Consider the following 17,062-nt stretch of genomic DNA (forward strand, 5'->3'; position numbering starts at 1 on the left):
GATAAAATAACCTGTTTCTGTTGTGTTTTTGTTTTTTGAAGTAGGCTCCACGTGGGGTTTGAACCCATGATCATGAGATCAAGAGTTACATGCTCTACTGATTGAGGCAGCCAGGTGCTCCCAACCTGTTTTGTTTTTGTCTAAAAAGTTTGTCTCCACATTTTAATACTACTTTTGTAGAAGCTACTGAAACTAGGAAAACTTGGTTTTCTTTGTTTTGGTACTAGTTTATGTCTTCTAACATTCACATAAAGGAGGGACTTTTCCTGAGATTATCAAAGAGAATTACACTGATCTTTTTTTTTTTTTTTTAAGTATATCACATCATGACATCAGTTTTCAGGTGGAACAAGTGAGCATATCATGATCAAGAAAACCTACAGGTTTCAGTGGAAGTGGGTTTAAATATCTGTCTTAAGGTACTAGATACCCTGGAGTAAGATCTTGATCTTTAAGGATACTTGGGCATGTTTTCTCTAAAGGTCTTAAAAAGAATACAACAATAAATGTTAATCTAAAAAGAGGTAGAAACATGGGAGCTTCATTGTTACATCCAAGAATAACCCGTGCCTCTTTACCTCTTTGAATTCATATCCTTTGAAGCCCTTACAGATGTATTCATAAACCGAGATTATCTCAAGTTTACAAATTTTAATGTCTTTTCACTTTCAGAGGTAAAATAGCAATCTATGCCCCTCTATAATTCCTCTAACAGTTTTAGGATAGAGTTTCTTTTAACTCAAACTGAATATGGAAGCAGTTTTTTGCAAAATTTTTGTGATATGGAATTAGAGGTTTGGAATGTATGTTAATAGTACCTATATAAAAAATTGAGTATTTAGGGTTTTTAAATCCATTCTAGGTACGTGTGTGTTGACTAAAACTAAAATAATTTTTAAAAATCTAGGTAGCTTTCCGTTTTTCTTTGAAGGATAATATGTATACTGGTAATTCTTTTATTATCCTTAAGCCAGGATCCATTCTTTGCCTGCTGGGAGGCCATGGGCCCACTTAACCTTTGCTGACAGTCTCACATCTTCCTGTGGTTTAACTCAGGAGGTACTGGCAGGACATGGGGATCGGCATTCGGTATTTTCTTCCTGCGTAGCTTGCTCTTTGGAGATGACTGCATCCCTGTGAAACCTACCACTACAGCTTCACTGGTAGATCTTCTCCCCGCCTTTATTTTTTAAAGTTTATTTTGAGAGAGAGTGCGTACACACTCGTGGGAGGGGCAGAGAGAGGGAGAAAGAATCCCAAGCAGGCTCCGCACTGTCAGGACAGGGCCCAATGTGGGGCTCAATTTCATAAACCGGGAGGTTATGACCTGAGCCGAAATCAAGAAGAGTCAGACGCTTAACCAACAGGGCTTCCCCAACACCCCTGGTAGCCTCTTTTTTCGTGCCTTTTAGCTCTTAATAGGTGAAGGTAACATTTCCCTGTTCATCTAGCCTCACGGGTGGCAATTGCTACACCAGCTGCCTCAGTATTATCTTGAATCCCCTCTTCTCCCAATGTTGCCCAGCAGTTGTTCTTTGCTAAGGTCTCTCCATTTTCTTGCATTTTGTTGCATTTTCTTGCCAGGATAAAATGCATTTTCTTGCTCTGATAAAAGTCAACAGAATACTCTTATCCAAAATCCTTTTCTTAAAGTCTGCCTTGCCTTGTACCTATTCTAGTGTGTTAGAACATCAGTAAAAGTGTAGAGAGGACTTAACTTTTTTTAATCATAGAATTACTATAGAATGTTTCAGGTTGTCAAAATAATAAGGACAAACCAGATTTTAGATTTATTATTTTATTTTATTTTTAATGTTTTATTTATTTTTGAGAGAGCACAAGTGGGGGAGGGACAGAGAGCAAGGGACATAGGATCTGAAGTGGGCTTCACTGACAGCAGAGAGCCTAGCCTGATGCAAGGCTCAAACTCATGAACCAGGAGGTCGTGACCTGAGCTGAAGTCGGCCCCTCAACCAACTGAGCCAGGTGCCCCATCAGATTTCTTATTTTTAAGTTGAGCAACACCTAACACTTCTTTCAAAGGTTTATTGAAAAGGTTATATGAATTAACTTACACAAGACTCTGAAGATAGTACCTGACTGCCCTACAGATGTGCTCCATAAATGTTTGTCCCCCTACCCTGTGGGCTGGCGTATGATAAAATCTCCAAAATCCAGGTAAACGTGGAAGAATTATACTAGGCACCGAGGATTCAAAATTTGTTTCCTATTCTGCGGAAGTGGATCCTCTAGAAAGGAAGAAAAGCATGTAAATTTAAGTTTTATAAATAGCATTAATACTCTTTCTACAGTAGTGAGATTATAGGGCGTATATATACAGTGACAAAAAGCAGAGAGCAATGTCCAGCAGACACATGCCCGTGTCTTCGGTTCCCGTGCCTCCTGCCTCTCAGGATGCATGGGTTTTGTGTCAAGAAATAGTCACATTTTCCAAGTATGTACCTTGGTGATTTTGCACATTCTAGAGTAACAGGAAAAGGGCAAAGTATATTCATTTAGAAATTGAATAAATGCTTGGTAATCATGTTGGTGTATTTTCCCAGTTAGATAAGCCAGAAGCATTTCACCACATTGTTGTTCTTTTTCTTATATTCAAGACTATAGATACTGTTGCTGGAAATTTTACCGAGCCAGAAAAGGCCTTTTTGTTCTATTAGCATCATGTTTTTCCCTTCAACCAAAGAATTAGACTGCTTGTAAGTAGAAATACCATGCTGCATGGTGTAACACTTCATAAAAAGAACATGTTACGTAAACATTAGCTGTCACCTGCCAGGCACTATTCTATGTGCCTTTTACACAGTAATTTGGTTAATCCTTACAGTGCCTTCAAAGATGGAAATTTGCCATTTTACTGATGAGCAACCTGAGACACACAGATGGTAAGTGACTAGGAAATGGCAAAGCTGGGATTTGAACTCACGTAGTTAGAAAGGCCATGCTCTTTACCATCATACTACACTGCTGTGTTACTGTGTGTAGGATATGTGCTTCTAGTTAAAATTTGCATATAGTTGATTTTTAGGGTGCAAGCCCACTTTTTAAGTGTAAAATTATGAACTGTTAGTGATGTTGCATTTCAGATAAAAGATTTTAGTGGGCATCATTTGTATTTAGAGAAGCTAAATAAAATTCTGTATAAATTTCTCTGGTGCATAACATTTTGTGTTTCGGGGCTTTTAAAATTAGGAGTAAAGTTACATTTGGTGCTTCATTTCCCCTTTTTAACTTTGTAATTATGTCAGAATTTCAAGAAAACATCAGAGAGGTATGGAAATGTTAATATACATTTACATGGTTATTTTTTTATAAGATTGACTGAAACCCTATAGTGAACACATTTTTGGATAGCAAAATCAGTGTTGAACATTCAACCATTGTTTGGGAAATGTTCTGTATTATTTTAGAAGAAAACCATTTGTGTGCCAAATGTTTACCATTTGACATTTGATTCAGACCACTTAGCTCATTAGATCTGTTGGCTTCATGCTGTTATGTGGCTTTAGCCTACAGTTGTACTGGAAGAGATGGGAACATTAATCTTTGGAGGAGGAAGACAGGGTCAAAGGTAAAAGTCTGAGCCATCTGTAAGGCTGGCTGTGGACCCAGTTCGGAGGCAATTCTGTTAGCATAAAGTTTTAAGCATCAACAGTACAGTTTTGTTTGTCATTAGGCATGAAAAAATAAACTATAAATCCTAGCTATGTAATGGGAATCTGTACTCATTACGAAAGGAGTTAAATATTTGAAAACCTATAACATTTAAGATTAAAGGGATCTGTTAGCAGGCTAATCAGTGGGTTGCAGATATTCTACAGACTGGGAGGTGGTTTAGCAAGAAATATTTATGGTAGGAAAACATATGAAAATAGTCTGCTGGGTAACGTCATTCTAGAGCCAAACTTTGCTGAGTTAAGATGCTTTTATGGCAAAAGTAACTTTAAATGCCAAACACATGTAAGTTTTAGTTATGACACTTTTTGTGTCCTTGTGGGTTCAAGAACATGACTGTTATTAAGTCACCCACAGACAGCAGTATCTTTAAGGTTGATGTATTTGTGGGAAGAAGAAAAGGTCACAATTTACTTTTTAAAAAATGGCCAAAATGTCTAAGCTTGTACACTGACCATCAAAAGGCCCTATCTAGAAAAATCAAATCCAAATAAAGGCTAAGAAACTGAGGCTAGAGGCAGAAGTGTCTTATATATACCACAACCTTCAACGCAGATTTCCAAATGCTTGTTTCAAGTAAACAGATTTCTCACCTGCTACCTTTAACCTAATATCCTGGAAAGTGGTTTCCCTCCACGGAAGGGGATTCAGTTCAGTTCTTCGTAAATGTGAATAAACGGGAGGGCTCTACGGAGGCAGGCAGGTTACAACTAGGCTCGATTTTAATAAGACCACATTGCCAACAAGAGGTTCTACTTCCTAGAGGACTTGTAGTATTATAGTGACAGTAAGCAGTTGAGAGCAGACCTGGGGTCAAACCTTGACCTTTAGGGAAAACAAGCTAAATCAGCATGAACCAGTGTCAAGTGTATAAGGTGGCAGCCGTACTCCACCAGGAGGCATTTTCTACCAGAGGTCCTCTCAGCATTCACTCAACTACAGGGGAAAAGCTTCATCTTGAGCCTTTGCAACAGCACGGAGTCTGAGAGTCTGACTGACTAGGTAGAAATGTCTTTTGTAAGTGGCCTGAGTTTGTCCCTATTTTCATATCACTTAAGGTCATTCCTAGTAAAATATATCCTGCAAAGGGCTGGAGCCAGGCCACCTGAACTCTCAGGTGAATTCTTTAGTAAATACCTTATTTGAGGAGTTCGTGAGCATCCTGACCAGCCGCTTGTGGAGTAGAGAAGGACAGAATGTCGTAGCCCTTCGTACTCTTCAATGTTGCAAAATACCTATTTGGAGGAGCTGATTTGCTTGCAGAGAGTGAGGCCGGCCATAGCACCCAACTTCACTTTGGGAGAAATGTTGGCCAGAAATTCTCCCTTGATGTGAGTGAGGCGTTTCTTTGGACTTCCATCACTCCCCACTGGCAGAGCATCCCGTGTGTCCCAGAGCAATCCTGTACCCTCTAAAGGAGAGATCTCCAGAAGATGCTGGAGTCGGATCCTTGGCGTTGACCTACGACTGAAGCTCCTCAGGAGTTGGGAGGAAGAAGTAGAGGAGGCAGGACAAGTATCTCTCCCTCCTGACTTTCCTCCCTGGCCAAGGCGTAGCGTCTGGCTTTTCTGGGGTCAGGCTCTGGCGTCTCCTCTGCCCATCTTCCCACGCGGCGCACGCCTTTGGCCACCTTGGGTGCGTTCCTGCAGGGATTGTGGTCATAGATGACCAGCTTCAGACTCGACAGGTGGGCCAGGCTGGGGAAGTAACGGATGCTGTTCCTGTCCACGTCGATCACCTCCAGGAAGGGCATGTGCAGCAGCACGGGGGGGAAGTCAGTCAGCAGGTTGCCTGAGAGCCAGATGGTCCGCAGCTCTCGGAGGCGCTGGAGCTGGCCTGGCAGCAGACGCAGAGAATTGGAGCCGGCATGCAGAGTCTTTAGGAGACTTAGCTCGCAGACCACCTCCGGCAGCTGGGTGAGGCAGTTGGCCTCGACCCACAGGGTCCGGAGATTCTGAAGCAGGCTCAGCTCACTGGGGAGGTCGCAAAGTTTGTTGTTACCCAAGTAGAGGATGCAGAGCTGTTTCAAAGTACACACCACCTGGGGCAGAGCCTTGAAGTTGTTGAAATCCAGGGCCAGGATCTGCAGATTCTGCAGCTGCCCCAGCTCAGGAGGCAGGCTGTTGAGGTGGTTGTCACTCAGGTAGAGCTTGACCAGCTCCCGGAAGGAGCACACGTTCCCGGGGAAATGGCGTAGCTGGGTCCCACTCAGATCCACCATCTTGTCCACGGGCATCTCCCGGAGATCTCTGACCACGTAGTTCTGGCAGCAGTCAGCAGGGATGAAGGCCACCAGGGCCCTGATGGTGTTCCCCATGAAGAGGCCGGAGGCAGGGTGAGCCCCAGCCCACTGACTCACCCACGGGGCCCGCTGCGGGTTGGGGCTGCCGCCGACTGCCCTGAGGCCTATTTTCCTCTCCCATTATAACCTGGGGTTGGCGGGACAAAAGCCAGTCACTTCAACAGAGAAAAGTGCTCGTGATAGCGACTTGAGTGTCGGGTGACAGGCCCAACGCACAGAGTCTGGGGAGGCCGGGCCTGATTCGCGTACTTTCAGTCACCTAAGCCCCAGTTGCCGTTATCTACATTTTTTCTGTTTGTTTGTTTCAAGCTGGAAATAGCTTCACTGTTGTTTCTAATGATAAAACAGTAAGACATCATGTAAAGGTGTAACAGGAAAAAATGAAAAACACGCACAGCCATATTCCCCAGGAATGAACACTAAACATTTTAAGGTATGTCCTCCAGCTTTTGCTACAAGTAACCAATTTATTAAAAAAAAAATTCATACTGCTTAAGAGTCTTACTTTTTCATAACATGGACATATTTTTGTGTTTGCAGGTATCTACACAATCATTTTAAACACCTGTATTCCATTGGGAGGCATCGTTGAAGTGTAAACAGCTCTCTGCTGTCGTCTATTGGCATCTAGATTGCTTATAATGTGTCACTATTATAAATATCCTCGTACATGCACTGTGAGAGTTAACCACTGATTTCTTTGGGAAATGGGCTTAGAAGTGTTCCTGGGTCAAAGATACGCATGTTTGTTTTTTAAATTTTTATAATGTTTATTCATTTTTGAGAGACAGAGACAGTGCAAACGGGGAAGGGGCAGAGAAAGGAGGACAGGATCCAAAACAGGCTCTAGGCTCCGAGCTGTCAGTACAGAGCCTGATGAGGGGCTCAAATCCACAAACTGTGAGATTATCACCTGAGCCGAAGTCAGATGCTTAACCAACTGAGCCACCCAGGTTCTCCCCACCTCCTTTTTTTTTTGAGAGAGAGTGTGCAAGTGAGCGAGGGTCAGAGAGAGAGAGGGAGAAGGGGGGCTCACCCAAAGTGGGGCTTGAGCTCACCTGATGTGGGACTCAAACTCATGAACCGTGAGATCATGACCTGAGCCAAAGTCAGATGCTTAACCACTGAGCCACCCAGCCGCCAACAGGTGTCCATTTTCTGAACTCTTCATTCTTACCAGGTAATAGTTTTCCATAGTTTACAAATTTGCCTTTGACAAAAGACAAGTGGAAAAGCAGAAGAGAGGGAAGAGGAAAGTCAGACTCTCGAAGCTTAAATAAATGAGGATATAATTCTCCAGTTCATCTACGGCAGATAACAGCTAATTGCCCATCAAAGGTTTGTGCTTTTCTTCCACAGTGTCCAGTTGTGGGAAGCAGCTGCCCAGCCAGGACATTTTCTAGTATGAGTCTAGGTCAGAGAGTCTAATTCTGGCCAATGAAATGTGGGCAGAAGTGATACCTGTCTCTTCTAGGCCTGGCTCGTTTAAAACCAACCCCGCCTACCTCCACACTCTCTCCATCTGCCTGCTGGATATCAACACCCAGGGTGACCTTAACTGCCACCATGTGGAAGTCACATGTTGAAACTGACAGGGCCTTGGTCCTTCTGGATCCCTGGAAAGGTTAACATTCCTAACACCCTCAAAGCTTCAGGTCAATTCCCATCTTTCTGCAAGTACCCTCTTGTATTTGTTTCGTTTTTTAACTATAGACATCTATTTAAAAACCATTCCAAGTGAGACGATCCATCAACCTGCCTGCTGTATGGGAGAGAGCCAGGGCTGGGGGAGTCTCAGCAAACTCTTTACCATCCTCCAGTACCTTTGCTGCTAAATTGCTCCTAATAGACTGAGCAGAGCAGAAGAACATTCTGCGGGAATGGCCATTCCACAGAACTCTTTGGTGATGCAGTGCCACCACCCACCTTTCTCCTCAGTCACAACTGAAGCTGGTGTCCTTGGACTTTCTACACACTGAAAGTCAAAGGCTGTCATCTCGAGGCTCCTCCTTGCTGTGTTGATTTTTACTATAATAAATGGCCTCTCAAAATGAACAAATCAGGAGACTATAGATGCTGGAGAGGATGTGGAGAAACGGGAACCCTCTTGCACTGTTGGTGGGAATGCAAATTGGTGCAGCCACTCTGGAAAACAGTGTGGAGGTTCCTCAAAAAATTAAAAATAGACCTACCCTATTGACCCAGTGCAATAGCACTGCTAGGAATTTACCCAAGGGATACAGGAGTACTGATGCATAGGGGCACTCGCACCCCAATGTTTATAGCAGCACTCTCAACAATAGCCGAATTATGGAAAGAGCTTAAATGTCCATCAACTGATGAATGGATAAAGAAATTGTGGTTTATATACACAATGGAGTACTACGTGGCAATGAGAAAGAACGAAATATGGCCCTTTGTAGCAACGTGGATGGAACTGGAGAGTGGGATGCTAAGTGAAATAAGCCATACAGAGAAAGACAGATACCATATGTTTTCACTCTTATGTGGATCCTGAGAAACTTAACAGGAACCCATGGGGGAGGGAAAGGGGAAAAAAAAAAAAAAAAGAGGTTAGAGTGGGAGAGAGCCAAAGCATAAGAGACTCTTAAAAACTGAGAACAAACTGAGGGTTGATGGGGGTGGGAGGGAGGGGAGGGTGGGTGATGGGTATTGAGGAGGGCACCTTTTGGGATGAGCACTGGGTGTTGTATGGAAACCAATTTGACAATAAACTTCATAGATTGAAAACAATAAATAAATGGCCTCTCGACAAGTACTATGCTTTGCCTCTATATTTAGCCTGGCCACTGTGACCACAGATGGTCATGAAACAGCTGCCCTGTTGTCCCTAGAAGTAATGATGACAGTGATTGCCACCTGTTATTATTTGTAACTAATTGGCTAAACACTAAACACTGTGCCAGAGGGTTTACATATACTCTCTCTTCTCGGAACCTGCCAGAGAAATATTTTTTATCCCCAATTTTCAGATGAGAAAACTGAGGGTCCGAGAGGTTGAATAATAACATCAAATATTTATTGAGCACTTACTATGTTCTGGAGGCAAGGAATCTTGTGGCTAACGAGATAGACAGGATAGGACCTTGTCTCACAAACTACACAATTCCACCAGAGCCGGGGTGGGGTTCTCCTCCTGGAATTAAGGTCCCACCAGCTGACAAACTCTGGCCTCACACTCAGAACTTCCACTGGGCACTTTAATGCCATCCCCTAAATACGAGCATGGAGCTAAGGATAACCAAATGGTTGAGAAAGGCCTTTTGTGTGGACGGAGACAGAAATAAGCAGAAGAAAAGAAATCAAGAAAAAAAAAATGGCGAAAGCAGATTGTAACCAGCCGCACTACAGTATTTTCAGAGTTTGTCCTGCCCTTATTTTTCATGCCTTTGTGTCAGGTTCAAAGTGAATGAAACGTCCCTTGGGAAGCGTGGAGGGTTATGAATTGACCATTACCATGATTGTTTTATTGGCCCATCTCGACTGTTGTCCTTGGCAAGGGGACAGCCTGCAGATTCAATGGCATCTAGGTTGCTTACAGTGTGTCTGTGAAAGACCCACACGTCCCTCTTCACAAAGTCACTGGAAAGACCACATCCTCTCTGGCCACAGATGTCTGTGAGTCTATCAAATGGGTCATATGACTCCTGTGACCCCAGAGGGCTCTGAACTGGCTTATCTAAGGGACAGGTGGGAGATGTTCAGGGCTCAGTTTAAGGACTGAAGTTGGTGATAATCTCTGAAAAGGAATGTCGGAACGGTGGCCCGGGTATAAGAAGGCAGCAGTTTAAAGCAAGAGATAGGGGAGACAGGCCTGATCCTGACAATGACTAGTTCCTGGGGGGTTTGCAAAGGGCACAGCCTCCCATTGCTCAAGGCACACAGGGTTGTGATCTTGAAGCTTCCAAAAAGAGCACTGACCATGTCACCTCTGCCCTTCATCTGCTTAAATATCCACTGTGCCCTTCCCGACCCCCACCTACCCGTTTCCCCCCTGTCAGCCACAATGCCTCCTTGTGGGACCGTAGAAGCCCCACCTCAAGTCTGGGCAGGGGCTTCTGATTCCCGTAGAACGAAACCCAGACTCGTCAGTGAGGTTTACAGGACCCTAGAGGATGTGCCCCTGCCCAGCTCTCCAGCCCGCTGAGGGCTACCCTCCTCCTTTGCTGCCTCCTCTGGTTCATCGAATGTGCCCACCTTCCTCCTCATTAGGGCCTTCCCCCCTGCAGCCCCCTTTGCCTAGAATGCCCTCCCCTCCCCTCGGCCCCTCCCCTCACTCTTACTCATTTGTGCTGTTGCACCATACACGTCGTTTCCCGACCTAGTGATTTTGCACCGTGCTGACAGTACTCCCCTGTAAAAACTTACTCATCACCCATCTCCCCGGCTGGATTCTTTTTTTTTTTTTTTTTTTAACGTTTATTTATTTTTGAGACAGAGAGAGACAGAGCATGAACGGGGGAGGGGCAGAGAGAGAGAGGGAGACACAGAATCGGAAGCAGGCTCCAGGCTCTGAGCCATCAGCCCAGAGCCCGATGCGGGGCTCGAACTCACGGAGTGCGAGATCGTGACCTGAGCTAAAGTCGGATGCTTCACTGACTGAGCCACCCAGGCACCCCATCCCCAGCTGGATTCTAATCCCCACTCAGCACATCGGCTGGGATTGGCTTCCTGTTGAATCTGTCGTCTCTGCCTCCGTACCTGGCACCTAGCTGGTCCTCAGCAAGTGGCAGTAAATGAGCTGATGCTAATCGGCCGGTGAAGTCCGCCTTGATTTGCCCACAGAAAATTATTATTATTATTTTTATTTATTTTTGAGAGAGAGAGCGAGCGAGGGCACAAGCAGGGGAGGAGCAGAGAAAGACAGGGACAGAGGATCTGAAGCAGGCTCCTCGGTGACAGCAGCGAGCCCAATGTGGGGCTCGAACTCCCAAACTGCGAGATCATGACCTGAACCGAAGTCACACGCTTAACTGACTGAGCCACCCAGGCACCCCACACAGGAAATTATTTTTAAGTACTAAAGACAGCACTAAATATAGGAAAGAACACAAATTTAACTTATTATCCCCATCAGCGCTGCTATAGATAGTATCTTTCGTAAAAACCTTGAGTTTTACACACACACCCACTCCTGCTGGACTGCAAAGTCCCTGAGGCCTGTCCGCTCTGCTGCATTCTTAGCACAATGACAGCACCTCGGACAAAGTGGGCAGTGATTTATTCCACAAATAAGCGATGAACTACAGACAAAATTCCCTGCCTTCCTGGAACATTTGGATGAATGAATGAATGAATGAATGATGTATTAGTCTCAGTTTGATAACAGACACTCAAACTGCTAGTAGCCAGTAGCTTGACAATATATATTAATGAGTAAGTAGATTTTTTTTCTACCATTGATCATCATTGAGGTTAAGAGACGGGGCTCTGAGAAAGACTCAGAATTTACTCAGAATAGTTGACCAGATCACATAGTGTTGGAAGCACCCAGAAAGGAACTCACATTTGCTTGGTAACCTGTAGGACAAACTACCATTTTGTGCCTTCCGGAGCACAGTGCTGGGGCAGAGGCTGAGGGCTTGCTCTGGGGTTTCAGCCCCTGACTCTGGAGCATGCTGAGCCCGCTCTGCAGACAGGTCCAAAGGTGGATTCCAGAGTAGCCTCCCAGAACACTCTGAAGTTCATTAGATGCTCTGTCAGCGCTGAACTGCTGGAATCTGTTCAATAGCAGCTGCTGAGCTAAGACAATTATTCAGAGACAAGGGAGCTTCAAAAGTGAGCAGTGCAGTGAAACACAAACCCTGAAAGCGTTCCATCCACTCACCGGCTGGAGAGCCCGGGGAGAAAGGAACGCGATTGGAAAAGGCAGCCTTTCTCCAGCTTGCTTGTGAGTGATAGGAAGGAAAATTGGCCTCGAAGGGATTCTGCCTGGCAACCCTTAGGAGCCAGAGCGAGGGGATCCCTGTTCTGAAGCTGGGTTTCTTGACAGCCTGGGGTGATAGACCTTGCCCATGATTACAGCTGAAGGCCGTTTCAGTGAGCCTCTCTGCTTCTCTACTTTATGGAGGGTAGGATTTGCTACCAGAACTCAGATCAGTATTTTCTATTTCACTGCAGTGTTTCACGGCTTTGTCAGGTTTAATGCAACTCTGGGAGTAAGTAGGTCCTCCCAGTTTGTCGACCTTGGCCAGTGGTTCTTTTTTTTTTTTTTTTTTTTGGCAATTAAAAAAAGTGTTTTTCATGTTTGTTTATTTTTGAGAGAGCACGAGAGAGAGACAGAGTGTGAGAGGGGCAGAGAGAGAGAGGGAGACACAGAATCTGAAGCAGGCTCCAGGCTCTGAGCTGTCAGCACAGAGCCCCACATGGGGCCGAAGTCGAGCGCTTAACCAGCTGAGCCACCTAGGCGCCCTGCCAGTGCTTCTTAACTAGTGTTGATCTTGCCCTTCAAGAAATGCTTGACAATGTCTGAAGGCATTTTTGTTTGTCACGACTCAGAGTGCTCCTGGCATCTAGTGGGTAGAGGCCAGGACGCAACTGAACATTCTACAACGCACGGGAGAGCCCCCACAGCAAAGAATTGTCTGGGCCCAAATGTCAAAATGCCAAGGTTGAAAAACCCTGGGGTGTCCTGATGCCAGCCAGTCCTCCCCAGGAAAAGCAGCACCGTACTTGTAAATTGGATACAATAGCTAGTGTTTTATCTTGACTGGAGTGTATTCTTTTCAGTCATGGGGAAGATTTTCTTTCTGTTTAATAAGGTCGAGTAGGATAGTACAGAAATACCCGTTATATAACTATACTCTCAAGAAATTCCTTTGGCATTCCTGAGATTCTTAGATCTTCCTGACAAGTAAAGGGTTGATAATGTGAAAGTAGCTTTGGAAATTGGAATTGCTTACAAACTTTATAAAGGACTCATGAAGTCTCTTATAACTTGTTGGGTTTTTGTTTGTTTGTTTGTTTGTTTGTTTTTTGCAGAGTAGGGGGCAGGCGGTGGGTGAATCTTCCATGCATTTTCCAGTAGAAATGATACTATAAATGGTGACATCTCAGGTTGGCTTATTCCAGAAAACAACAAAAGTACGGTGATGATACAGTGATTGCAGTCTTACTGACTTCTGTATATAGGATGGTTTCTACGAGGAAGGAAATGGATTCTGAACTGCAAGCTCAAGCATCAGTCCCAGTAGCTAGAAGTGATTTCAGAGGATGGTTGATGCTGCTAAATTCTGGTACCACCTGGAACTGGGCGCATTGCTGCCTCAATGCAACCACGGTTCTGTTAGCAAGGAAGAACAGAGAGGTTAGGTCGGAAACCAGCAGTGCCTGCCATGGGAACGTCTAGCATATGTGGGTTGGTAGTTTGGAGGGTCTGGGGTGGAGTTTCAGTTCTAGCATTTCCTGCCTGGATGGCCTTGGAGAGGTTGCTCAATACCTTTGAAGGTCTTTCTCCCTTTGTCAAATGGAGATGATAAGAATGTCATGGTGAGGTTTAAGTGATAGTAAATGCCCAGAACATACTAGAAGCTTAATACAGGTCAGGTTTCCCCCTTCCCCCGCTGCGTACTTTCTCTCTCATCAGTACTTGCTTGGTACGACATCACATCTTTAAGGAATGTCAATATCTGCCCAAGTCTGTGGTCAGCTCCAACCGCATCATTAAACTTGCTGCTAACTTAGAACCTCCTGGAATGGGTGGAGCAACCTCACAACTTTGCAACCAATGGTGAGTAGAGAGCAGCCACCGAACAAGGACAGTGAAGCCGATCTTGGTGGCTCTGCTGTGCCTTCAGATCATCACGGCATGGAGAGGTAAGGGAACATGGGCAAAGCTGAAGGCTGTGACATCGTCTCTCCTTGATGTCAACTGCTCTTCCCCACACAACTGCTGAACGGACAGTGGGATGGGACAAATTGGAACTGGGGGTTCTGATTTGGAGGGGCTGACCATGGAAGCTCACTCCTCCCTCTCTAGCTTGTCAGGATTTCTTTCGTCCAAGTGAAGCCCAGCAGGTGTCATGTTGGAGAAGGAGGGACTCTGGAGGAGTTCTCAAAAGACCACCAGCCACAAGTTTTTGCGGGTAGACATCTGTGACACTCCCCTGAGGAAGTGTGCTTACATGAGAGAATGACAGAAGAGCAGTTATGTGATTATGGGGGTACATTCTGTGAGTAGATTGCTGGGGGTCTGGAGACATCTAGCTCTGTAAGGCCACAAACCAACTTGGGCTCCCCAGAGGCCCAGGGCAAGCTGTGTTTTTCTCCAGTTGGAGAGTTCCTCCCATCTACTTTTGGAGGGAGGAGGAGCATTCGTTCGGTGTTCCCCGATCGAGGGTGTCTTTCAGATAGTGGGGCTCAGTGTGAATCCTGAGTCACACCGATGGGTGGGCTGGTGCTATGGGAGAGACCCCTACGTGGACTCCAGGGATCTGTGTTCGAACTTCTCCAAACGGCTGTGTGCTCGTGGGCAAGTTGTTTAACTTCTCATGCTCTCCTTCCCCTCATCTGGAGACCAGAGGGTTGGACGAGATGGTCCCTAAGGTCCCCATCCAGCTTGGCAGTGGAGATTTCCATGACATTTCATGGCAAATGCAGGTCAGGGCGGGTAAATGGGGCGGGGACTGTGCTTGAGAAAAACAGCGTTGTTTTTGTTTTAAATTCCAGACACTAGGTTAAGATGACAAAGACCTTGACCCAGCATTCCTTTTTTACTTTTTTTTTTTAAAACATATTTCTGCCATTCCCTTCTCTGAGCCTCAGTTCACTCACCTGCAAAACTGGAGTAATTATACCCACTGCTTGAGGCTGCCAGGACATAATGTGTTTAAAGTGTCTTACACATAGAAGGCACTTAAAAAAATGGTTGATATTATTACCCTTTTATTATTAGTGTTATTATTAGCTCTTGGGCTGGGATTACTCCAGGGAGTCCTAATGCATGATCAAGAGAGTGGAGCCTTGGGCCAGCCCTGGTGTTATTTCTCTCAGTTCCTGGGCCCTAGCTGGTTTCCTGATTTGGTGTTGGGGGGACCCAAAGCCTACTGGGCCAAGCCTATATCCTTTTGGTCCACTATGGACTCCCCCAACATCTCCTCCCAGCAGGTGTATTAAAACAGAAATTAATCTTATGGTCTCCCTTGCAGACATTTGCCCCTTTACAGCAAAGACAGCTTTGTACTGACCTTGAATGGTATTCTTTGAAACGTTGGCAAGATGCTACTGTTTGAACAGTACCTTACAACGTCTGTATGTTCCCTTTCCAGGGGCAGAAATCAGCATTACACTGGGTTCTCTCAGCTGGAGAGTGAGCAAGCATTTTATTTTTTTAAATATTTATTTTGGGGGGACAGAGTGCAAGCAGGGGAGGGGCAGAGAGAGAGGGAGACGCAGAATCTGAAGCAGGCTCCGAGCTGTCAGCACAAGAGCCGGACGTGGGCCCCGGACCCACAAAGTGCGAGATCATGACCTGGGCCGAAGTCGGACGCTTAACCAACTGAGCCACCCAGGCGCCCCGAGTGAGCACCTTATAACTCCTTCGGTAAAATGCTTTGGATGGTGGTCCACACACCTGCAGAAAAACGAGCCCCACGTCAGGCAAACCAGTGGACGTGGCTTGATGTTCGCTGGCTGCCCCTTGGGCAGAGGGCTACCCTGCTCCTTTGTCAGAAGCACAGCCCGGGAAAGAATGCCTTTCTCTAAAAATAGGGCAGTTTCCGGAGGCATGTCTGCACCAGCACATTAGTCTTCCCGGCAGCCTCGGGACAGGCCAGCTGATAAAACTCTCTCCTCCCGGTGCCCCAATTACTCACAGCTGTTTTCCAGACCAAAGGGCCCAGGGGATGCTGGCCTCAGGCCACATGTCAGGTGCCTCTTGTCAAACACTCCGTGTGAGGCGAGAGTCAGCATCATCAGCCTGGAAGTCTGGCCGGCCCTCTAGAAAGGATTAGGAAAGCTTGGCGTCCTGAGCCGTGAGTACATTCCAAACCCCGGCAATCTCTTTGTTTCCCTTCACATGTACCTGTTTTTTCTTTTGTCCTTCTATCCAAAGTTGGACTTTTCTTTCCGCTAGAAGCTGGAGGTTAGTATAGTCTAGTGGTCAAAGAGATGTGCTCTAGAGCCCCACTTCCTGGGTTTGAAGCTTGTTTTTTTGTGGTTTTGGTTTTGTTTGTTTTTTTTTTTAATTAGTAAACTTAATTTTTTAGAGTTTTGTGGTCACAGAAAAATTGAACAGAAGTTACAGAGAGTTCCTATATACCCCCTTCCCCACACGTGAACATGCCGCATCCCCTATGGACATCCCCCACGCGGCGGTCGGTACATTTGTTAAAATCACACTGAGCTCACACTGACGTGTCACTAGTGCCCAAAGTTCAGAGTCTAACTGGGATTTGCTCTGGGGGTGGTACTTTCTATGGGTTTGGGCAGATGTGCGGTGATGCATCCACTATTGTAGTTTCATACAGAGTAGATTCACTGCCCTAAAAATCCTCTGTGCTCTGCCTACACATCTCTCCCTCTCCCTTCACAGGCAACCACTAATCCTTTCGCCGTCTCCATAGTTTCACCCTATCCAGAATGTCAAATGGTTGGAATCATACCGTATGTAGTCTGTTCAGATTGGCTTCTTTCACTTAGTAATATGCCTTTAAATTTCCTCTATGCCTTTCCATGGCTTGATTGCTTATTTCTCGTTAGCGCCAACTAACATTCCAGTGTCTGGATGTATCATAGTTTATCCCTCCGCTGATTAAAGGACATCTTGGTTACGTCCCAGTTTTTGTTTTTTGGCAATTTTGAATAGAGTTTTCAGCTTCTTTGGGTAAATGCCGAGGAGCACGATCGCTGGATCTTATGGGAAGAGAATGCTTAGTTTTGTCAAAACCTGTCAAACTGTTTTCCAAAGTGGCTGTACCATTTTGCATTCTTACCCGCGATGAATGAGAGTTCCTGTTGCTCCACATCCTTGCCAGCATTTCGTATTGTCAGTGTTCTACATTTTTGAAGCTTTTGATGACCTGAGGCAAGTTACTAGACCTCTCCACC

At 45.4% G+C, this 17,062-nt stretch overlaps 2 protein-coding genes across 2 annotated transcripts in view; one reads left to right on the forward strand and one right to left on the reverse strand.

Annotated features, from left to right (window-relative positions):
* Positions 1-5,082: 5,082 nt before the first annotated feature.
* On the reverse strand, positions 5,083-6,155 carry LRRC10 (leucine rich repeat containing 10). Its single transcript, XM_060657009.3, has one exon. It carries the CDS (start codon positions 6,008-6,010, stop codon positions 5,171-5,173), a length of 840 nt encoding a protein of 279 aa, XP_060512992.1. The 5' UTR covers positions 6,011-6,155; the 3' UTR covers positions 5,083-5,170.
* A 9,701-nt stretch (positions 6,156-15,856) lies between these two features.
* Positions 15,857-17,062, forward strand: part of RAB3IP (RAB3A interacting protein) — a 140,521-nt gene continuing 139,315 nt past the window's right edge. Inside the window, exon 1 of the mRNA XM_078449690.2 lies at positions 15,857-15,987. The gene's annotated coding sequence lies outside the window, so the exon portion shown is untranslated. The remainder of the gene's footprint in view (positions 15,988-17,062) is intronic.

This window comes from Panthera onca, chromosome B4 (assembly GCF_046562875.1).
Source record: "Panthera onca isolate mPanOnc1 chromosome B4, mPanOnc1 haplotype 2, whole genome shotgun sequence".
Taxonomy (NCBI): Eukaryota; Metazoa; Chordata; class Mammalia; order Carnivora; family Felidae; genus Panthera; species Panthera onca.